The 24780-nt window shown below is 43.6% G+C and overlaps 1 protein-coding gene across 1 annotated transcript in view; it reads left to right on the forward strand.

The window, feature by feature from the left end:
- The first annotated feature begins 8172 nt into the window (after nucleotides 1–8172).
- The window catches only part of LOC130123607 (E3 ubiquitin-protein ligase TRIM63-like), a 40759-nt gene continuing 24151 nt past the window's right edge, over nucleotides 8173–24780 (forward strand). The window contains exons 1-3 of the mRNA XM_056292829.1: nucleotides 8173–8208; nucleotides 8549–8788; nucleotides 23432–23604. Of these exons, the coding sequence (XP_056148804.1) occupies nucleotides 8669–8788; nucleotides 23432–23604 (293 nt within the window). The 5' untranslated portion in view covers nucleotides 8173–8208; nucleotides 8549–8668. The remainder of the gene's footprint in view (nucleotides 8209–8548; nucleotides 8789–23431; nucleotides 23605–24780) is intronic.

Raw genomic sequence — 24780 nt, forward strand, 5'->3', positions numbered from 1 at the left:
CAATGGGCAGCCTTACAGCCTCAAGCAACAACAGCTTGTATGCCAGGCCAAAGGCAGCAGAGCAACCTAGTGACTCAATCCCTACTGCCAACAGTGACTTCCGTGCTGCTGTTTGGAGCGGTTTCTAGGCCACCAGTCCCCACCACGATGAGTATGTTCATTGAGCTGTCTAACTGCCAGGCAAAGCAAGCAATGGGTCACATGGGCCAACAAATGGCAACAACACCAGTTTATCAGCCTGCCTACCAGCAAAATCAGCCTGTGTCATCGCCAGTGGAGGCAATGTATGGCAACATGCCACCAGCCATACAGACAGTGTATCAGCCTCCACCAGTCATCCCCGCACAGCCAGCATATCAGCTGCCGCTGTACCAGCTGAGCCATCATCCCCAACCAGTGTATCAGCCCCAGCTCGCTATACCGACTCAGCCAACCTATCAGCGGGTGCATCCACAACCGGTGTATCAGTCCCAGCCCACTCCATTGACTCAGCCAACCTATCAGCTGGTGATTCCGACACTTGGCCAGCACCATATCTCCCAGTCAGCCAGTCTCAGTCCCTAAACTGCCTAAATTGGTCCATGACAGTGAGAGAAACTTCGCTCACCTGAAGATGGCGCTGGACCACTTACTCAGTCCCCATAGTGAACTTTCTGAACATTTTAAGTACCATGTACTAATGGAGCACCCAGTTCTGGATAAAGCCAGGCTAATAGCGCAGTCCTGCAGGCATTATGCACAGCCCTACACCACCACCATGCAGGCCTTACAGTGGCAATATGGATAGCGACATCGACTCGCACAAAGCGAGATTGCATGAATCCTGAACTCTGCTGACCTCAAACCAGGAGATTCCAAAGCCTTTCAGAGCTTCGCTCTTAGCGTAGACCTGCTAGTGGGAATCATCATCAACATCGTTAGAAGGGCCCAACGGGGTGGAAGTGATGTCAACCGGCCACATCAATCAGCTCCTGAGTAAGCTGCCTAAGCAACTGAGGGACGGCTTTGTGGAGCATCTACAGGCTCAAAGTCGCCTCAATACAAACAGCCTAAACCTGTACAACCTTCGAGACCTCTCCAACTGGCTCAGGGAACAGGCCAAAGCTCAAAGACTGTCCGTGAGAATGGCATAGTGCCATCAGATTGAAGGGCCACAGGCCCCAAGAGAGATAGGCTGGTAAGTTCCCGCACCCAGGCCTCACAACCAGTCTGTCTCAGTGTATCATGGCTCCGAGTAGCTTAAATCTGACAGCCGTCAGCCTTCAGAGGCATTTCAATCGGAGGCCAAGCAGCAGAATTTAAAGAGGATGTGTCTCTTCTGTAAGAGTGCGGAGCACTACCTTTCACAGTGTCCAGACATCATCTGGCGCTCACCGGAAGAAGTCAAGAGGTGGATAGCAGACACAAGCATTGCTGTAAGTGAGGCCGCACCAACTACAAGTAAAATGCCTGCACTCTGAAGAAAGCATGCAGTAAATGCCAGGAGATTCACCTTAGAGTTCTCCATGCCATCGCCAAGCCGGGTTCCCGTGTCTACCTCATCATGCCAAAGGATTGCGCCACGCTCACCAACTCCAAGCAAGGAGGAAAGGTGTACCTTAAGGTGGTGCCAATCATCATTAGCTATGGAAGCAAGTTGCTGTACCCCTATGCAATCATGGACAATGGCGCTGAATGCATGATGACACTGCCAGTTGCCGTTCGACACCTGGAACTCAAAAGGTGAAAGCGAGTCCCTCGACCTGCGGATGATCCGCCAAGACATGGCTCGTCTTAGTGGCGTGTCAGTCGACCCATGTGGCCTCACTGACGCAGCCTTCAGAACAGCACCTGGTTAAGGGTGCCTTCACAGTGGGTCGGCTAGCCCTGGCAGAGCAATCCTACCCCATGATCGCACTCCATAAGGGCTATCGCCACTTGAAGGGCCTCCAGCTGCAGAATTTTCATTAAGGTGAATCTGCTACTGCTAATTGGTGCAGGTTACCCCCACCTGATCACAGCCAAAGAGCCTGTCAGGTTTGGCCCTAGAGGTGGACCGCTAGCTATTCACACAGCGCTTGGCTGGGCACTTCAGGGTCCGGATGGTCTTGCATCGCATGCTACCTCATGCTACTTCATGTCTCTCAAGCCATTGCTGGACGACCTCTACTAACATGTCAAATGTCTCTGGCAGCTCGACGTGGTCCCATTTCAAAAAGGCTAGCAGAATGGTCCCGTCTGGACCAAGAGGCTGTGAGCATCCTGGAAGCACACACCGAGAGGGTGAAGGTAACCTGGGCCTCGACCGATCTGGTACGGAAATCTGATTTATGATGTGCATATTTGAATTTGCAAAGGTTTTACTCCGGATACCCTTCCTGACACAATCCTCCCCATTTATCCAGGCTTAGAACTGGCAGTAAGAATGCACTGGCTTGTGCATTCTCAGTGGCTGGGTTGTGTCTGCTATAATATTACATCGAAATTCTCTGACATCAAATATGGCGTACCTCAGATCTTGGTTCTTGGCCCTCTACTTTTCTCTCTTCATATTTCACCTCTTGGCCGAGTCATGGAATAAATTTCTATTGTTATTTGGATGATACTCAGTTGTATGTGCCTATAAGAGCTGATAATTAAACTTAAATGACTAACTTAAGAGGCCTGCTTGGCTGCTGTGAAAAACTGGATGTCACTAAACTTTCTGCTTTTAAATTCAGATCAAACCGAGATGCTGGTCATTGGCCCTGCTAGACACAGACACCAATTTGATCAAGTAACAATAACAATCGACAACTCTGTGGTTTCACAAAGTGTGGCAGCCAAAATCTTGGTGTTACGTTTGATCCCAGCCTTTCCTTTGATAAGCACATTAAAGAAATCACCAAGACTGCCATTTTTCACCTACGTAACATAGCTAAAATTCGGTCTTTTCTCTCCATGGCTGACACAGAGACTCTAATACATGCATTTGTTTCATCCAGACTTGATTACTGTAATGTTCTGTTCTCAGGTCTGCCACATTCTAGTACTAAAAGTCTTCAGATGGTTCAGAATGCTGCTGCTAGAATCCTAACTAAAACTAGGAAATGTGACCATATTACACCAATTCGTTCCTCCCTTCATTGGCTTCCTATCCATGTTAGATCAGAATACAAGGTGCTTCTGCTGACTTATAAAATCCTAAATGGGCTTGCTCCATCTTACCTGTCTGATCTCAAACCTTACATGCCATCTTGAGCACTTCGCTCTCAAAATACAGGGCTCCTGTGTGTACCCAAAGTTAAGAAGTCAGCTGGTGGCAGCAGGGCCTTTTCCTATCAAGCCCCATTCTTTTTTTCTCCCCAATTATACCCGGCGAATTACCCCACTCTTCCGAGCCGTCACGGTCGCGGCTCCACCCCCTCTGCCCATCCTAGGAGGGCTGCAGACTACCACACACCTCCTCTGATACATGTGGAGTTGCCAGCTGCTTCTTTTCACCAGACAGTGAGGAGTTTCGCCAGGGGGATGTAGCGTGTGGGAGGATCACGCTATTCCCCTCAGTCCCCCCCTCCTCCCTGAATAGGTGCCCTGGCCGACCAGAGGTGGCACTAGTGCAGCGACCAGGACACATACCCACACTTGGCTTCCCACCCGCAGACACAGCCAACTGTGTCTGTAGGGATGCCCGACCAAGCCAGAGGCAACACGGGATTCAAACTGGTGATCCTCATGTTGGTAGGCAATGGAATAGACCACTACCCTACCTGGATGCCATCGGGCACCCTTCTTGTGGACTAACCTGCCTACTGCTGTCAGACAATCAGAGTCTTTTGAGTCCTTTAAATCCAAACGTAAAACTCACCTTTTTGCCTTAACCTACAACTAGTTGCCTTTAAATTGTGTACTTCACGACTTGTACTGTATCTCGGGTCAGTTTCTGTCTCAATGCATTTACCAAGCACTGTTCTGCTGATAAGATTATAGAGTATAGATTACTGACTACTGCAAACTGTTCTCTGCTCTCACATGTCTTTTCTCTCTCTGAATGATGTCTTTTCCTTTCTCTTCCCCTGTGTATGTGAATGGTAGTGAGACCAGCTATGTTGTGTGGTTTGGAGGCAATGGCACTGGGCCACAGGGTCAACAGTCACAGTGATCTGGATTGAGGTGGTACCAGTGGGGACACGGCTGGAAGACACAGCAGTTCAGCTCCGTACAGTAACCAGTGAGCTAGCACCAATGAAGGGGAGGGGACAGCTGACAGTTCGGGGGAGGAGCATGAGACATCTGTTTTGGGTAGCAGAGGTGCAGGTCACATGCATTCTGTGCCTGGACTCTGAGGGATCACGGCTGTCAGCTGGACCTGGGTAAGGCCACATTGAATTTTGGCGGGGTCATGTAGTGAATATGAGGCCACAGGACCGTCAGTGCAGTGGGACAGTGCAGACAGTAGGACCCTACAGATGCTGTGTGGGGGAACGTGAGCACCTGGACATTCACGGATGCCCAGTACAACCCAGCTTGTGTCCCAGCTAATTTCCGTGCAGACCCCATGTCTTAGGGAGCTGGAGCATCTGGGGCTGTCCCAGAACAGAAATAAGGGGGGGGACTCAACATCCACCACTGGTCCTGTTACCCCAGTGTGCACCACAGGCCCGGGGGTAGCTGTGCAGAAGGGCTGTGAAGGTTCACCGGGCAGCGAAAAGAGGAGGATGGCAGTTATGCGGGAGATCTGGCAAAGGACTGCCAGTGACACAACAGCAAGAGCAACTGTGGCAGCTGATTATTGAATTCCAGGATTGCTTTTCATGTGATGAGGAGGAGCTGTGACAGCCCTCTTGTGCAGCACTCCATTGAGACACGGGATGCCGTGCCCATATGGCACCACCCACGGCACCTCATTCTGGTTCGGCAGGAAGCAGCGGAGCAGGCTCTAGCAAAAATGCAGCATGCATTTAATCGACAATAGAGCCCTCCGAGAGCCCCTGGGCCTCACCTAGGTCATGGTGCCAAAGAAGGGGGGAGAGTGGCACTTCTGCGTGGACTTCAGGAGAGTTAATGAGGTCACCGAGAAGGACTCCTACTCCCTTCCATGTGTGGATGAAAGCCTGGATCTGGTGGCTGGCTCCTCCTGGTTCTCTTCCTTGGACTTAAGGAGTGGCTCCAAACAAGTGCAGGATACTGAGCAGGGAGCTGACTGCACAGGAAGTTTGTGCAGAGGTTTTCATTCATCACAGCCCTCTTGTGCAAATCGCTGCACAAAGACCAGCAATTCCTCTGGTCAGAGGACTGCAAAACAGCCTTTTGCACACTGCAGCAGGCCCTGAGGAGCACACCCAGTCTGGCGCACCCGACCCCCATTTACCTTTCATCCTGGACACGGAGGCAAGCGGGGAGGGCGGAGGCGCGGTCCTGTACGAGGTGTGGCCTATTACAGCAAAGCTGAATGGTGGTGTTTGGTCACTCACAGGGAGCCGCTGGCAGTAGTCTTCGCCATCCAACACTTTAAGTATTATCTTTTAAGATATGCACCGATCATGACTCTTTACAGTGGCTGATGACATTCAAGGAGCCAGAGGGGCAGTGGCTCTTTGGTTGGAGGCGTTGCAGTGCTATGAGTTTACTGTAACCCACCGTTCAGGAGGACGGCATGACAACGCGGACGCGCTGTGTCATCGGCCATGCAGGTCAGAGGGCTGCTGGTATTGTGACCGCAGAGAAGCCAGAGAACATGAGCTGGTCTTGCGGGCAGAGAAGCAGCACAGACAAGTGTGCGGGGCGGCCATACTTGAGAGTCAAGAGCTGCAGGTGGTGGATGTTACAGACTGGTCCATGTAAAGGTGTATTCCCCTAATACTGAACATCACAGTCCACAGAGCAGACAGGACTGGGACCTGCTGCCTGTGACTGTGTGGGTGGGTGCACAGCAGTGACCACCATGGGAGGCGATCGCTATGGGCCAAGTTCAAGACTCTGCAGCTGCTACATGGGGTCCTCCAACGAGCCTGGATGGAGCCAGCAACCGGGAAGAAGAGGTGGCAAGTGGTGGTGCCCAGGGGGATGTAGGAGGTGGTTCTCAAAGCCATGCAAGGCCCTGCAGGCTCGGGTCACTTTGGAGGTGACGAAGTCGCTCTGCTGGCTGTGTCAAGTCCTCTACTTGGGACGTCTGAGGAAGGACGTTGAGGACTTTTGCAGGCGTTGTGACCTCTGCACAGCTCGCAAAGGGCCACAGGGCCAGTCGAGGGCTGAGCTACAGCAGTTTCCAGCGGGGGAGCTCATGCAGCGGGTAGGTGTGTACATTATGGGGCCATTCCCATGCACAGCACGAGGGAACCGCTTCGTACTCACTGCTTTGGACCACTTCGCTAGATAGCTGGAGGCTCATGCACTGCCGCAGCAGGCGTGACCGTAAATGTAAACGACGTTCTACGTCTAGCGGTGGTTACCAGATAGGACCACAAACAAGGGCTGCGCTACATTGGTAGGATTTTAATTAAATGTCTTTTGTGCCCTCGACACAACAACAATAACAACAACAACAGCAATAATAACAATGTGTGTGTGTGTGTGTGTGTGTGTGTGTGTGTGTGTGTGTGTGTGTGTGTGTGTGTGTGTGTGTGACGAGGGGGCAGATCGTTTGCCGTGCAGAATGTAGAAGGGAAGACAAGCAGCAGCACTAAGGAAATAAACAGATAAGTGCTCATAGTGAAGGTGAACTGGCCCTCTGGTGTGTAGTGTTTTCTAAAGGTTGTGAGGCGGCGGCGCAGCACACCCGGAGGGTAGCTGGCCTGCTCTGCACCACGCCACGGGCCGAGGCTTGTTTTGCTCGGTGTCTCTTGTGAAGGTGTCCCGTGTCTTTTTGGAGCGCTCGCCCAACACCAGACCGTTTAGCTGCACTTCACTGAGGACGCTTCAGGGAAGAGTCCTCCGTGTTCCACAACAAAACAACACCCACGTCTCCAGAAGTGGCTGTTTGTTGCGATGTGCATAATGAAAGGTGCTGTTACAGGCTAGGCTGCAACAACAGGGCGCACCCTGAGGACCCAGAGGCTGCACTTGTACATGTTCCTGTATCGTGATGCGGTTGCATATCATTTCTGGCCTACGTGATGCACAAGCAGAATCGTATTTACTGCCAAGTACAAGAAGATACGAGGGATTTGTCTGAGTATGTTGGTACAAGAGGGGGAAAGGATCAGCAAACAGTGACGATAAACGTGATCAGTAATAAGTAAAAATAGATCTTCAAATAAAACCTAGGTAAGGTCCAGTCAACCCTGGCTCAACGCCCGCTTCACGCTCCAATACACCTTTACTTTAAAACAGTAATTACACATTCAAGTGTAACCTTCCACTTGTTTGTTTAGTCGGCAGTCGGCTCAGTGCCCACGCGTGGTCCACGGACTTCCGCTTTCTGCTGCGGCGGTCGTAGCAGCTTGCTGGTTGTTGGCGGGTGCTGTCAACACGCTTGTGGCGACGCCTGCAAGATCTGCCACGCACACAACTGTCCACACACCTCCACCTGCACCTCCCACCAGCACACGGGGGGGAGGGGGGGGAGTCTCAGGTTGTCCATATCAAGTTCCGTCCCCAGTTCCGTCCGTCCGTCCTCAGAATTGTGGACGGAACTTGATATGGACAAGACCCCCCCTCCCCCCCCCGTGTGCTGGTGGGAGGTGCAGGTGGAGGTGTGTGGACAGTTGTGTGTGTGTGTGTTGTTGACATTTATCCACGGCACATCTTGCAGGCATCGCCACAAGCGTGTCGACAGCACCCACCATCAACCAGGAAGCTGGTATGACGGCTGCAGCAGAAACCGGAAGTCCGTGGACCACACTTGTGCAACGCCACGTCCGTATTGCAATGAATTGTGGTTAATTAAATCTAGAAGTTGGGTGAAGTCTGCCTCCCCCTTCCCCTCCCCCTTCCCCTCCCCCAGCGAACTCGCTAGAAGTCTGCAGAAAGTCCACTTGAGGCCCCTTTCGGACTGGATGAGTCTGGGAGCGCGGTGAACTCCGGATTACTCCACATTTGGGCCCTGTCCCAAGCTCCGAACGTCCAAACAACGACCTGTTCTCACAGGCCTCCTCCACACGGGGGCGCCACTAACACAAACTGAGCACTTTACAGTAGTTTCATGAGTCACGTGCTTGTAGGAAAAGTTTGGTTTCGCGGGAAGTGGGCGTGGCTTCCGCTGAGGAAGACTTTGAAATGTGTGAGCAACACGTTGCCTTCGCGGTACAGGTACCCCCCCCCCCACACACACACACCCAGACACAGACACACACACCCAGACACAGACACACACACCCAGACACACACACACATCCAGACACACACAGACACAGACACACACCCAGACACAGACACACACACCCAGACACACACATCCAGACACACACACACACATTCAGACACACGCACACACACACCCACACACTCACACCCACACACGCACACACACACTCACAAAAACACGCACACATTCAGACACACACACACACACACAACAGACACTCACACACCCACTTTCATATAAGGGCATGTAAGAACGAGACCTGTGACGTCACTTTTCTAAAAACAGCTCGTGACATTCAGCGCTCTAACAACACGAAGAAGAAGCAAAACGCCGGGGACCGGACGTGACGTCCCGGTTCCGCGTGTGCGTGGTGCGCGCGCGTAAGTCCGTCGTCCATCGAGCAGCATGGAGAGCCTGGAGAAGCAGCTCGTGTGTCCCATCTGCCTGGAGGTGTTCAGCAAGCCGGTGGTGATCCTGCCCTGCCAGCACAACCTGTGCCGGAAGTGCGCCAGCGACATCTTCCAGGTACGCCTGCTGTTAACCAGGAGCCGGACTGGCGAGTCCCGAACCGGGACCAGAGCCGGCGCTCCTGTCACGCGCACGAGTACGCAAACGCAAACGCATGCTGTGTCATCTGAGTATACCGAACCATGGATACTATATCTGGACAACATCCCCTGTCCCACTACACTAATATTACTAATATTACTAATAACACTGTAACTACACAACCCCTGTCCCACTACACTAATATTACTAATATTACTAATAACACTGTAACTACACAACCCCTGTCCCACTACACTAATATTACTAATATTACTAATAACACTGTAACTACACAACCCCTGTCCCACTACACTCATTACTAATATTACTAATAACACCAGCTACACAACCCCTGTCCCACTACACTAATATTACTAATATTACTAATAACACTGTAACTACACAACCCCTGTCCCACTAGACTAATATTACTAATATTACTAATAACACTGTAACTACACAACCCCTGTCCCACTACACTAATATTACTAATAACACTGTAACTACACAACCCCTGTCCCACTACACTCATATTACTAATAACACCAACTACACAACCCCTATCCCACTACACTAATATTACTAATATTACTAATAACACTGTAACTACACAACCCCTGTCCCACTACACTAATATTACTAATATTACTAATAACACCAACTACACAACCCCTGTCCCACTAGACTAATATTACTAATATTACTAATAACACTAACTACACAACCCCTGTCCCGCTACACTAATATTACTAATATTAATAATAACACTGTAACTACACAACCCCTGTCCCACTACACTAATATTACTAATATTACTAATAACACTGTAACTACACAACTCGTCCGCCTACACTAATATTACTAATATTACTAATAACACCAGCTACACAACCCCTGTCCCACTACACTAATATTACTAATATTACTAATAACACTAACTACACAACCCCTGTCCCACTACACTAATATTACTAATATTACTAATAATACTGTAACTACACAACTCCTGTCCCACTACATTAATATTACTAATATTACTAATAATACTGTAACTATACAACTCCTGTCCCACTACATTAATATTACTAATATTACTAATAACACCAGCTACACAACCCCTGTCCCACTACACCAATATTACTAATATTACTAATATTACTAATAACACCAACTACACAACCCCTGTCCCACTACACTAATATCACTAATATCACTAATAACACCAGCTACACAACCCCTGTCTCAGTACACTCATATTACTAATATTACTAATAACACTGTAACTACACAACTCCTGTCCCACTACACTAATATTACTAATATTACTAATAACACCAACTACACAACCTCTGTCCCGCTACACTAATATCACTAATATTACTAATAACACCAGCTACACAACCCCTGTCCCACTAGACTAATATTACTAATATTACTAATAACACCAACTACACAACCCCTGTCCCACTACACTAATATCACTAATATTACTAATAACACCAATTACACAACCCCTGTCCCAGTACACTCATATTACTAATATTACTAATAACACTAACTACACAACCCCTATCCCAATACACTAATATTACTAATATTAATAATAACACCAACTACACAACCCATGTCCCGGTACACTATTATTACTAATATTAATAATGACACGGTAACTACACAACCCATGTCCCAGTACACTAATATTACTAATATTACTAATAACACTGTAACTACACAAGCTCTGTCCCACTACACTAATATCACTAATATGACTAATAACACTGTAACTACACAACCCATGTCCCGGTACACTAATATTACTAATATTACTCATAACACCAACTACACAGCCCCTGTCCCAGTACACTAATATCACTATTAATAATAACACTAACTACACAACCCCTGTACCAGTAAACTAATATTACTATTATTAAAAATAACACCAACTACACAACCCATGTCCCAGTACACTAATATTACCAATATTAATAATAACACTGTAACTACACAACTGATGTCTCAGTAGACTAATATTACTAATATTTATAATAACACCAACTACACAACTCCTGTTCCAGTATAGTAATATTACTATTATTAATAATAACACCAACTACACAACCCCTGTCCCAGTACACTAATATTAATAATATTAATAATAACACCAACTACACAACCCATGTCCCGGTACACTATTATTACTAATATTAATAATAACACGGTAACTACACAACCCATGTCCCAGTACACCAATATTACTAATATTAATAATAACACCAACTACACAACCTCTGTCCCACTAGACTAATATTACTAATATTAATAATAACACCAACTACACAACCCATTTCCCAGTACACTAATATTACTATTATTAATAATAACACGGTAACTACACAACCCCTGTCCAACTACACTAATATTACTAATAACACCAGCTACACAGCCCATGTCCCAGTACACTAATATTCCTAATATTAATAATAACACCAACTACACAACCCATGTCCCAGTACACTAATATTACTAATATCCCTAATATTAATAATAACACCAACTACACAACCACTGTCCCAGTACACTAATATTAATAATATTAATAATAACACCAACTACACAAGTTATGTCTCAGTAGACTAATATTAATAATAACAATGTAACTACACAACCCATGTCCAAGTACACCAGTATTAATAATTTTAATAATGTTAATAATAACATTAAGTACACAACTCATGTCTCAGTAGACCAATATTAATAAGAACACGGTAACTACACAACCAATGTCTCAGTACACTAATATTACCAATATTAATAATAACACTGTAACTACACAACTCATGTCTCAGTAGACTAATATTACTAATATTAATAATAACACCAACTACACAACCCCTGTCCCAGTATACTAATATTACTATTATTAATAATAAGACCAACTACACAACCCCTGTCCCAGTACACTAATATTACTAATATTAATAATAACACCAACTACACAACCCATGTCCCAATACACTATTATTACTAATATTAATAATAACACGGTAACTACACAACCCCTGTCCCACTACACTAACATTACTAATAACACCAGCTACACAACCCATGTCCCAGTACACTAATATTACTATTATTAATAATAACACTGTAACTACACAACCCATGTCCCAGTATACTAATATTCCTAATATTAATAATAACACCAACTACACAACCCATGTCCCAGTACACTAATATTACTAATATCCCTAATATTAATAATAACACCAACTACACAACCACTGTCCCAGTACACTAATATTAATAATATTAATAAAAACACCAACTACACAAGTTATGTCTCAGTAGACTAATATTAATAATAACAATGTAACTACACAACCCATGTCCAAGTACACCAGTATTAATAATTTTAATAATGTTAATAATAACATTAAGTACACAACTCATGTCTCAGTAGACCAATATTAATAAGAACACGGTAACTACACAACCCATGTCTCAGTACACTAATATTACCAATATTAATAATAACACTGTAACTACACAACTCATGTCTCAGAAGACTAATATTACTAATATTAATAATAACACCAACTACACAACCCCTGTCCCAGTATACTAATATTACCATTATTAATAATAAGACCAACTACACAACCCCTGTCCCAGTACACTAATATTACTAATATTAATAATAACACCAACTACACAACCCATGTCCCAGTACACTATTATTACTAATATTAATAATAACACGGTAACTACACAACCCCTGTCCCACTACACTAACATTACTAATAACACCAGCTACACAACCCATGTCCCAGTACACTAATATTACTATTATTAATAATAACACTGTAACTACACAACCCATGTCCCAGTATACTAATATTCCTAATATTAATAATAACACCAACTACACAACCCATGTCCCAGTACACTAATATTACTAATATCCCTAATATTAATAATAACACCAACTACACAACCACTGTCCCATTACACTAATGTTAATAATATTAATAATAACACCAACTACACAAGTTATGTCTCAGTAGACTAATATTAATAATAACAATGTAACTACACAACCCATGTCCAAGTACACCAGTATTAATAATTTTAATAATATTAATAATAACATTAAGTACACAACTCATGTCTCAGTAGACCAATATTAATAATAACACGGTAACTACACAACCCATGTCCCACTACACTAATATTACCAATTTTAATAATAACACTGTAACTACACAACTCATGTCTCAGTAGACTAATATTAATAATATTAATAATAACACCAACTACACAACCCCTGTCCCAGTATACTAATATTACTATTATTAATAATAAGACCAACTACACAACCCCTGTCCCAGTACACTAATGTTACTAATATTAATAATAACACCAACTACACAACCCATGTTCCGGTACACTATTATTACTAATATTAATAATAACACGGTAACTACACAACCCATGTCCCAGTACACAAATATTACTAATATTACTAATAACACTGTAACTACACAAGCTCTGTCCCACTACACTAATATCACTAATATTACTCATAACACCAACTACACAACCCATGTCCCAGTACACTAATATTACTAATATTAATAATAACACCAACTACACAACCCATGTCCCAGTACACTAATATTACTAATATTAATAATAACACCAACTACACAACCCCTGTCCCAGCACACTAATATTGCTAATATTAATAATAACACCAACTACACAACCCATTTCCCAGTACACTATTACTATTATTAATAATAACACGGTAACTACACAACCCCTGTCCAACTACACTAATATTACTAATAACACCAGCTACATAACCCATGTCCCAGTACACTAATATTACTATTATTAATAATAACACCGTAACTACACAACCCATGTCCCATTATACTAATATTCCTAATATTAATAATAACACCAACTACACAACCCATGTCCCAGTACACTAATATTAATAATATTAATAATAACACCAACTACACAAGTTATGTCTCAGTAGACTAATATTAATAATAACAATGTAACTACACAACCCATGTCCAAGTACACCAGTATTAATAATTTTAATAATATTAATAATAACATTAAGTACACAACTCATGTCTCAGTAGACCAATATTAATAATAACACTGTAACTACACAATCCATGTCCCAGTACACTAACATATTAATAACATTAATAATAACACTGTAACTACACAACCCATGTGCCAGTATACTAGTATTATTAATAATAACACTGTAGCTGCACAACCCATGTCCCAGTACACTAGTATTAATCATATTAATAATATTAATAACACTGTAACTACACAACTCCTGTCCCAGTACACTAATATTACCAATATTAATAATAACACTGTAACTACATAACTCATGTCTCAGTAGACTAATATTTATAACACTGTAACTACACAATCCATGTCCCAGTACACTAACATATTAATAACATTAATAATAACACGGTAACTACACAACCCATGTCCCAGTATACTAATATTCCTAATATTAATAATAACACCAACTACACAACCACTGTCCCAGTACACTAATGTTAATAATATTAATAATAACACCAACTACACAAGTTATGTCTCAGTAGACTAATATTAATAATAACAATGTAACTACACAACCCATGTCCAAGTACACCAGTATTAATAATTTTAATAATATTAATAATAACATTAAGTACACAACTCATGTCTCAGTAGACCAATATTAATACTAACACGGTACACTAATATTACCAATATTAATAATAACACTGTAACTACATAACTCATGTCTCAGTAGACTAATATTAATAACACTGTAACTACACAATCCATGTCCCAGTACACTAACATATTAATAACATTAATAATAACACTGTAACTACACAACCCTTGTGCCAGTACAAGAGTATTAATATTAATAATAACACTGTAGCTGCACAACCCATGTCCCAGTACACTAGTATTAATCATATTAATCATATTAATAATATTAATAACACCAACTACACAACCACTGTCCCAGTACACTAATGTTAATAATATTAATAACAACACCAACTACACAAGTTATGTCTCAGTACACTAATATTAATAATAACACGGTAACTACACAACCCATGTCCCAGTATACTAATATTCCTAATATTAATAATAACACCAACTACACAACCACTGTCCCAGTACACTAATGTTAATAATATTAATAATAACACCAACTACACAAGTTATGTCTCAGTAGACTAATATTAATAATAACAATGTAACTACACAATCCATGTCCAAGTACACCAGTATTAATAATTTTAATAATATTAATAATAACATTAAGTACACAACTCATGTCTCAGTAGACCAATATTAATAATAACACGGTAACTACACAACCCATGTCTCAGTAGACTAATATTAATAACACTGTAACTACACAATCCATGTCCCAGTACACTAACATATTAATAACATAAATAATAACACTGTAACTACACAACCCATGTGCCAGTATACTAGTATTAATATTAATAATAACACTGTAGCTGCACAACCCATGTCCCAGTACACTAGTATTAATCATATTAATAATATTAATAACACTGTAACTACACAACTCCTGTCCCAGTACACTAATATTACCAATATTAATAATAACACTGTAACTACATAACTCATGTCTCAGTAGACTAATATTAATAACACTGTAACTACACAATCCATGTCCCAGTACACTAACATATTAATAACATTAATAATAACACTGTAACTACACAACCCTTGTGCCAGTACACGAGTATTAATATTAATAATAACACTGTAGCTGCACAACACATGTCCCAGTACACTAGTATTAATCATATTAATCATATTAATAATAACACTGTAGCTACACAACTCCTGTCCCAGTACACTAATATTACCAATATTAATAATAACACTGTAACTACACAACTCATGTCTCAGACTAATATTAATAACCCTGTAACTACACAATCCATGTCCCAGTACACTAACATATTAATAACATTAATAATAACACTGTAGCTACGCAACCCTTGTGCCAGTACACTAGTATTAATATTAATAATAACACTGTAGCTGCACAACCCATGTCCCAGTACACTAGTATTAATCATATTAATCATATTAATAATACTAATAATAACACTGTAACTACACAACTCCTGTCCCAGTACACTAATATTAATCATATTAATAATATTAATAACACTAACTACAGTTAACACGTGATGTTGTCCACCAGTCATCATTTATCACAAAGGAATGTCCACACCTCCTTACTGATAAGAATAGAAAATTGCTTTTTGCACTGGATCTGTATCATTCTTTCCTTCAGGACATGTGATACACAGATGTCAGGTTGTGTAGGTTGTGACATAAGATGTGTAGGTTGTGACATAAGGTTGTGTAGGTTGTGACATAAGATGTGTAGCTTGTGACATAAGGTTGTGTAGGTTGTGACATAAGGTTGTGTAGATTGTGACAAGATGGGTAGCTTATGACATAAGATGTGTAGGTTGTGACATAAGTTGTGTAGCTTATGACATAGTGAGATGTGTAGGTTGTGACATAAGATGTGTAGCTTGAGAGATAAGGTTGTGTAGATTGTGACATAAGGTTGTGTAGCTTGTGACATAAGATGTGTAGGTTGTGACATAAGTTGTATAGTTTATGACACAGTAAGATGTGTAGGTTGTGACATAAGGTTGTGTAGGTTGTGACAAGGTCATGAGGCTTATGACACAGTAAGATGTGTAGGGTGTGACATAAGGTTGTGTAGCTTATGACATAAGACGTGTAGGTTGTGACATAAGGTGTTAGGTTGTGGCATAAGGTTGTGTAGATTGTGACAAGATGTGTAGCTTATGACATAAGATGTGTAGGTTGTGACATAAGTCGTGTAGCTTATGACATAGTGAGATGTGTAGGTTGTGACATAAGATGTGTAGCTTGAGAGATAAGGTTGTGTAGGTTGTGACATAAGTTGTGTAGTTTATGACATAGTAAGATGTGTAGGTTGTGACATAAGGTTGTGTAGGTTGTGACAAGGTCGTGTAGCTTATGACACAGTAAGATGTGTAGGGTGTTACATAAGGTTGTGTAGGTTGTGACAAGGTCGTGTAGCTTATGACACAGTAAGATGTGTAGGGTGTTACATAAGGTTGTGTAGCTTATGACATAAGACGTGCAGGTTGTGACATAAGGTGTTAGGTTGTGGCATAAGGTTGTGTAGGTCGTGGCATAAGATGTGTAGGTTGTGACATAAGGTTGTGTAGGTTGTGGCATAAGATGTGTAGGTTGTGACATAAGATGTGTAGGTTGTGACATTAGGTTGTGACATACGATGTGTAGGTTGTGATATAAGGTTGTGTAGGTTGTGACATAAGGTTGTTTAGGTTGTGACATAAGATGTGTAGGTTGTGACATAAGATGTGTAGGTTCTGACGGTTGTGACATAAGGTTGTTTAGGTTGTGACATAAGATGTGTAGGTTGTGACATAAGATGTGTAGGTTGTGACGGTTGTGACATAATGTTGTTTAGGTTGTGACATAAGATGTGTATGTTGTGATATAAGGTTGTGTAGGTTGTGACATAAGATGTGTAGGTTGTGACATAAGATGTGTAGGTTGTGATGGTTGTGACATGTGTAGGTTGTGACGGTTGTGACATAAGGTTGTTTAGGTTGTGACATAAGATGTGTAGGTTGTGATATAAGGTTGTTTAGGGTGTGACATAAGATGTGTAGGTTGTGACATAAGATGTGTAGGTTGTGACGGTTGTGACATAAGGTTGTTTAGGTTGTGACATAAGATGTGTAGGTTGTGATATAAGGTTGTGTAGGTTGTGACATAAGATGTGTAGGTTGTGACGGTTGTGACATAAGGTTGTGTAGATTATGAAGTAATACTGACAGTGTTTCATGCTACATTACATCATTCGCTGTCACAATAACCACGAAGCAGCAGGCGGACACTCAGACAGTCAGGCAGGCTGGCAGTCAGACAGGCCAGTAGTCAGACGGTCAAACAGTCAGGCAGTCAGACAGTCAGGCAGTCAGACAGGCCAGTAGTCAGACGGTCAGACAGGCTGGCAGTCAGGCAGTCAGACAGGCCAGTAGTCAGACGGTCAGACAGGCTGGCAGTCAGGCAGTCAGACAGGCTGGCAGTCAGACAGGCCAGTAGTCAGACGGTCAGACAGTCAGGCAGTCAGACAGGCCAGTAGTCAGACGGTCAGACAGTCAGGCAGTCAGACAGTCAGGCAGTCAGACAGTAAGGCAGGCCAGTAGTCAGACGGTCAAACAGTCAGGCAGTCAGACAGTCAGGCAGTCAGACAGGCCAGTAGTCAGACGGTCAGACAGGCTGGCAGTCAGGCAGTCAGACAGGCTGGCAGTCAGACAGGCCAGTAGTCAGACGGTCAGACAGTCAGGCAGTCAGACAGGCCAGTAGTCAGACGGTCAGACAGTCAGGCAGTCAGACAGTAAGGCAGGCTGGCAGGTGTGAGCACGACTGTGCTTTGCAGACTGGTTCACTTCAGTAGGAAAAACATCAGCTGTCCGCTGCATCATCCACCCACGAACATGTACATGTGTGTGTGTGTGTGTATACATGTGTGTACATGTGTGTACACGTGTGTGTGTGTGTGTGTGTGTGTATACATGTGTGTACATGTGTGTACACGTGTATGTGTGTGTGTGTGTGTGTATAATGTTACCACCCAACACTACTTTCTGAAGAAGTAAAAAGTAGTTGGTTTAAAGAGTCCGGTGGTTTATTTGTACTCGGGGAGAAACATGAAGGAAGGGACGATGATACACACCAGCTGATGAGACGGTCTGCTGTCAGAACGTCTCGTCTTCCTCATTGTCAGAAGTCTCGTCTTCCTCATTGTCAGAAGTCTCGTCTTCCTCATTGTCAGAACATCTTGTCTTCCTCATTGTCAGAACGTCTCGTCTTCCTCATTGTCAGAAGTCTCGTCTTCCTCATTGTCAGAACGTCTCGTCTTCCTCATTGTCAGAACGTCTTCTCTTCCTCATTGTCAGAACGTCTTCTTTTCCACATTGTCAGAACGTCTCGTCTTCCTCATTGTCAGAACGTCTTGTCTTCCTCATTGTCAGAACGTCTCGTCTTCCTCATGTCAGAACGTCTTGTCTTCCTCATTGTCAGAACGTCTTGTCTTCCTCATTGTCAGAACGTCTTCTCTTCCTCATTGTCAGAACGTCTTGTCTTCCTCATTGTCAGAACGTCTTGTCTTCCTCATTGTCAGAACGTCTTGTCTTCCTCATTGTCAGAACGTCTTGTCTTCCTCATTCTCAGAACGTCTTCTCTTCCTCATTGTCATAACGTCTTGTCTTCCTCATTGTCAGAACGTCTTCTCTTCCTCATTGTCAGAACGTCTTGTCTTCCTCATTCTCAGAACGTCTTCTCTTCCTCATTCTCAGAACGTCTTCTCTTCCTCATTGTCAGAACGTCTTGTCTTCCTCATTGTCAGAACGTCTTCTCTTCCTCTTTGTCAGAACGTCTTCTCTTCCTCATTCTCAGAACGTCTTCTCTTCCTCTTTGTCAGAACGTCTTCTCTTCCTCATTCTCAGAACGTCTTCTCTTCCTCATTGTCAGAACGTCTTGTCTTCCTCATTGTCAGAACGTCTTCTCTTCCTCATTGTAAGAACGTCTTGTCTTCCTCATTGTCAGAACGTCTTGTCTTCCTCATTGTCAGAACGTCTCGTCTTCCTCATTGTCAGAACGTCTTGTCTTCCTCATTGTCAGAACGTCTTGTCTTCCTCATTGTCAGAACATCTTCTCTTCCTCATTGTCAGAACGTCTTGTCTTCCTCATTGTCAGAACGTCTTGTCTTCCTCATTGTCAGAACGTCTTGTCTTCCTCATTGTCAGAACGTCTTCTCTTCCTCATTGTCAGAACGTCTTCTCTTCCTCATTGTCAGAACGTCTCGTCTTCCTCATTGTCAGAAGTCTCGTCCTCCTCATTGTCAGAACGTCTTCTCTTCCTCATTGTCAGAACGTCTTCTCTTCCTCATTGTCAGAACGTCTTCTTTTCCTCATTGTCAGAACGTCTCGTCTTCCTCATTGTCAGAACGTCTTGTCTTCCTCATTGTTAGAACGTCTTCTCTTCCTCATTGTCATACCGTCTTGTCTTCCTCATTGTCAGAACGTCTTCTCTTCCTCATTGTCAGAACGTCTTGTCTTCCTCATTCTCAGAACGTCTTCTCTTACCCATTGTCAGAACGTCTTCTCTTCCTCATTGTCATAACGTCTTGTCTTCCTCGTTGTCAGAACGTCTTCTCTTCCTCATTGTCAGAACGTCTTGTTTTCCTCATTCTCAGAACGTCTTCTCTTACTCATTGTCAGAACGTCTTCTCTTCCTCATTCTCAGAGCGTCTTCTCTTCCTCATTGTCAGAACGTCTTGTCTTCCTCATTGTCAGAACGTCTTCTCTTCCTCTTTGTCAGAACGTCTTCTCTTCCTCATTCTCAGAACGTCTTCTCTTCCTCATTGTCAGAACGTCTCGTCTTCCTCATTCTCAGAACGTCTTGTCTTCCTCATTCTCAGAACGTCTTCTCTTCCTCATTGTCAGAACGTCTTCTCTTCCTCATTGTCAGAACGTCTTGTCTTCCTCATTGTCAGAACGTCTTCTCTTCCTCATTGTCAGAACGTCTTGTCTTCCTCATTGTCAGAACGTCTTCTCTTCCTCATTGTCATAACGTCTTGTCTTCCTCGTTGTCAGAACGTCTTCTCTTCCTCATTGTCAGAACGTCTTGTTTTCCTCATTCTCAGAACGTCTTCTCTTACTCATTGTCAGAACGTCTTCTCTTCCACATTGTCAGAACGTCTTGTCTTGCTCATTGTCAGAACGTCTTCTCTTCCTCATTGTAAGAACGTCTTGTCTTCCTCATTCTCAGAGCGTCTTCTCTTCCTCATTGTCAGAACGTCTTGTCTTCCTCATTGTCAGAACGTCTTGTCTTCCTCTTTGTCAGAACGTCTTCTCTTCCTCATTCTCAGAACGTCTTCTCTTCCTCATTGTCAGAACGTCTCGTCTTCCTCATTCTCAGAACGTCTTGTCTTCCTCATTCTCAGAACGTCTTGTCTTCCTCATTGTCAGAACGTCTTCTCTTCCTCATTGTCAGAACGTCTTCTCTTCCTCATTGTCAGAACGTCTCGTCTTCCTCATTGTCAGAAGTCTCGTCCTCCTCATTGTCAGAACGTCTTCTCTTCCTCATTGTCAGAACGTCTTCTCTTCCTCATTGTCAGAACGTCTTCTTTTCCTCATTGTCAGAACGTCTCGTCTTCCTCATTGTCAGAACGTCTTGTCTTCCTCATTGTCAGAACGTCTCGTCTTCCTCATTGTCAGAACGTCTTGTCTTCCTCATTGTCAGAACGTCTTCTCTTCCACATTGTCAGAACGTCTTGTCTTCCTCATTCTCAGAACGTCTTCTCTTACCCATTGTCAGAACATCTTCTCTTCCTCATTGTCATAACGTCTTGTCTTCCTCGTTGTCAGAACGTCTTCTCTTCCTCATTGTCAGAACGTCTTGTCTTCCTCATTCTCAGAACGTCTTCTCTTACTCATTGTCAGAACGTCTTCTCTTCCTCATTCTCAGAACGTCTTCTCTTCCTCATTGTCAGAACGTCTTGTCTTCCTCATTGTCAGAACGTCTTCTCTTCCTCTTTGTCAGAACGTCTTCTCTTCCTCATTCTCAGAACGTCTTGTCTTCCTCATTGTCAGAACGTCTTCTCTTCCTCATTGTCAGAACGTCTTCTCTTCCTCATTGTCATAACGTCTTCTCTTCCTAATTGTAAGAACGTCTTGTCTTCCTCATTGTCAGAACGTCTTGTCTTCCTCATTGTCAGAACGTCTTCTCTTCCACATTGTCAGAACGTCTTGTCTTCCTCATTGTCAGAACATCTTCTCTTCCTCATTGTCAGAACGTCTTGTCTTCCTCATTGTCAGAACGTCTTGTCTTCCTCATTGTCAGAACGTCTTGTCTTCCTCATTGTCAGAACGTCTTCTCTTCCTCATTGTCAGAACGTCTTCTCTTCCTCATTGTCAGAACGTCTCGTCTTCCTCATTGTCAGAACGTCTTGTCTTCCTCATTGTCAGAACGTCTTCTCTTCCTCATTGTCAGAACGTCTTGTCTTCCTCATTGTCAGAACGTCTTCTCTTCCTCATTGTCAGAACGTGTTGTCGTCCACGTCGTCAGAACGTCTTGTCTTCCTCATTGTCAGAACGTCTTGTCTTCCTCATTGTCAGAACGTCTTCTCTTCCTCATTGTCAGAACGTCTTCTCTTCCTCATTGTCAGAACGTCTTGTCTTCCTCATTGTCAGAACGTCTCGTCTTCCTCATTGTCAGAACGTCTTGTCTTCCTCATTGTCAGAACGTCTTCTCTTCCTCATTGTCAGAACGTCTTGTCTTCCTCATTGTCAGAACGTCTTCTCTTCCTCATTGTCAGAACGTGTTGTCGTCCTCATTGTCAGAACGTTTTGTCTTCCTCATTGTCAGAACGTTTTGTCTTCCTCATTGTCAGAACGCCGTCTTCCTCGTTGTCAGAACGTCTTCTCTTCCTCATTGTCAGAACGCCTTGTCTTCCTCATTGTCAGAACGTTTTGTCTTCCTCATTGTCAGAACGTTTTGTCTTCCTCATTGTCAGAACGCCGTCTTCCTCATTGTCAGAACGTCTTGTCTTCCTCATTGTCAGAACGTTTTGTCTTCCTCATTGTCAGAACGTCTCCTCTTCCACATTGTCAGAACGTCTCGTCTTCCTCATTGTCAGAACGTCTTCTCTTCCTCATTGTAAGAACGTCTTGTCTTCCTCATTGTCAGAACTTCTTCTCTTCCTCATTGTCAGAACGTCTTGTCTTCCTCATTGTCAGAACGTGTTGTCGTCCACATCGTCAGAACGTCTTGTCTTCCTCATTGTCAGAACGTCTTGTCTTCCTCATTGTCAGAACGTCTTCTCTTCCTCATTGTCAGAACGTGTTGTCGTCCACATCGTCAGAACGTCTTCTCTTCCTCATTGTCAGAACGTGTTGTCGTCCACATCGTCAGAACGTCTTGTCTTCCTCATTGTCAGAACGTCTTCTCTTCCTCGTTGTCAGAACGTCTTGTCTTCCTCATTGTCAGAACGTCTTCTCGTCCTCATTGTCAGAACGTCTTGTCTTCCTTATTGTCAGAGCGCCTTGTCTTCCTCATTGTCAGAACGTTTTGTCTTCCTCATTGTCAGAACGTCTCGTCTTCCTCATTGTCAGAACGTTGTCTTCCTCATTGTCAGAACGTTTTGTCTTCCTCATAGTCAGAACACCGTCTTCCTCGCTGTCAGTATGTCTTGTCTTCCTCATTGTCAGAACGCCGTCTTCCTCGCTGTCAGAACGTCTTGTCTTCCTTATTGTCAGAGCGCCTTGTCTTCCTCAGCTGTGTCAGATTTATAAGAATCACCTGGTGTCCCCTTCTGTCCTCAGCACACAGCTTTGTTGAGATGTTTGTGTTACTCGTCTTTCTGACATTTGTGTTTTCTTTGGTCAACCAATCCGCTCCACCCTCCATCAGGCATCCAACCCCTACCTGTCGACCCGCAGCGGCTCCATGGTGGCTTCCGGCGGTCGCTTCCGCTGCCCGTCCTGCAGACACGAGGTGGTTCTGGACCGACACGGCGTCTACGGCCTGCAAAGGAACCTGCTGGTGGAGAACATCATCGACATGTACAAACAGGGCTCATCTAGGTGAACCACCTCACTCAGACACACACACACACACACACACACACACACACACACACACACACACACACACACACAAACAAATAGCATAGCCTGAATGCAGACATGATAGTAAAGATCATGTCTGTCTCTGTTGAAGACAACATGTAATCCATGAGCATCGAACCTTGCGCATGTCACTAGTGTTAGATGTGGGCAGGAGTATGTTCTGAAGACAGTGGCACTGATGAAGAGACAGGAGGTGGAGCTGGAGGTGGAGGTGGCAGAGATGAAGATGATAAGATTTTCACTGGGAGTGATGAAGAAGGACAGGATTAGGAACCAGTATATTAGAGGGACAGCTCAGGCTGGACGGTTTGGAGACAAAGCAAGAGAGACAAGATGGAGATGGTTTGGACATGAGAGATGCTGGGTATACTGGGAGAAGGATGCTGAATATGGAGCTGCCAGGGAAGAGGAGAAGAGGAAGGCCAAAGAGGAGGTTTATGGATGTGGTGAGGGAGGACATGCAGGTGGCTGGTGTCACAGAGGAAGATGCAGAAGACAGGAAGAGATGGAGACGGATGATCCGCTGTGGTGCCCCCTAACGGGAGCAGCCGAAAGTAGTAGTAGTAGTAGCAGTAATAGTAGTAGTTGTAGAAGTACTACTAGAAGTAGTAGTAGTGGTAGTAGTAATAGTAGCAGCAGTAGTAGTAGTACTAGTAGTAGTAGTAGCAGTAGTGGTCGTGGTAGTTGTAGTCGTAGTAGATGCAGCAGTAGTAGTAGTAGTCATTGTAGTAGTTATAGTAGTAGTAATGGTGGTGGTAGTAGTAGCAGAAGTAGTAGTAGTAGCAGTAGCAGCAGTAGCAGTAGTAGTAGTAGCAGCAGCAGCAGCAGTAGTAGCAGTATTAATGGTGGTGGTCATAGTAGCAGAAGTAGTAGTAGTAGCAGCAGCAAGAGTAGTAGCAGTAGTAGTAGTAATTGTACTAGTAGTAGTTGTAGTAGTAGTAGTTGTGGTAGTAGTAGTTGTAGTAGTAGTGGTAGTAGTAGTAGTAGCAGTAGTACTAGTAGTAGTAGTAGTAGTAGTAGCAGTAGTGGTAGTAGTAGCAGTAGTGGTAGTAGTAGTTGTAGTCGTAGTAGATGCAGCAGTAGTATTAGTAGTCATGGTAGTAGTTATAGTAGTAGTAATGGTGGTGGTAG

Source organism: Lampris incognitus, chromosome 14, assembly GCF_029633865.1.
Source record: "Lampris incognitus isolate fLamInc1 chromosome 14, fLamInc1.hap2, whole genome shotgun sequence".
Taxonomy (NCBI): Eukaryota; Metazoa; Chordata; class Actinopteri; order Lampriformes; family Lampridae; genus Lampris; species Lampris incognitus.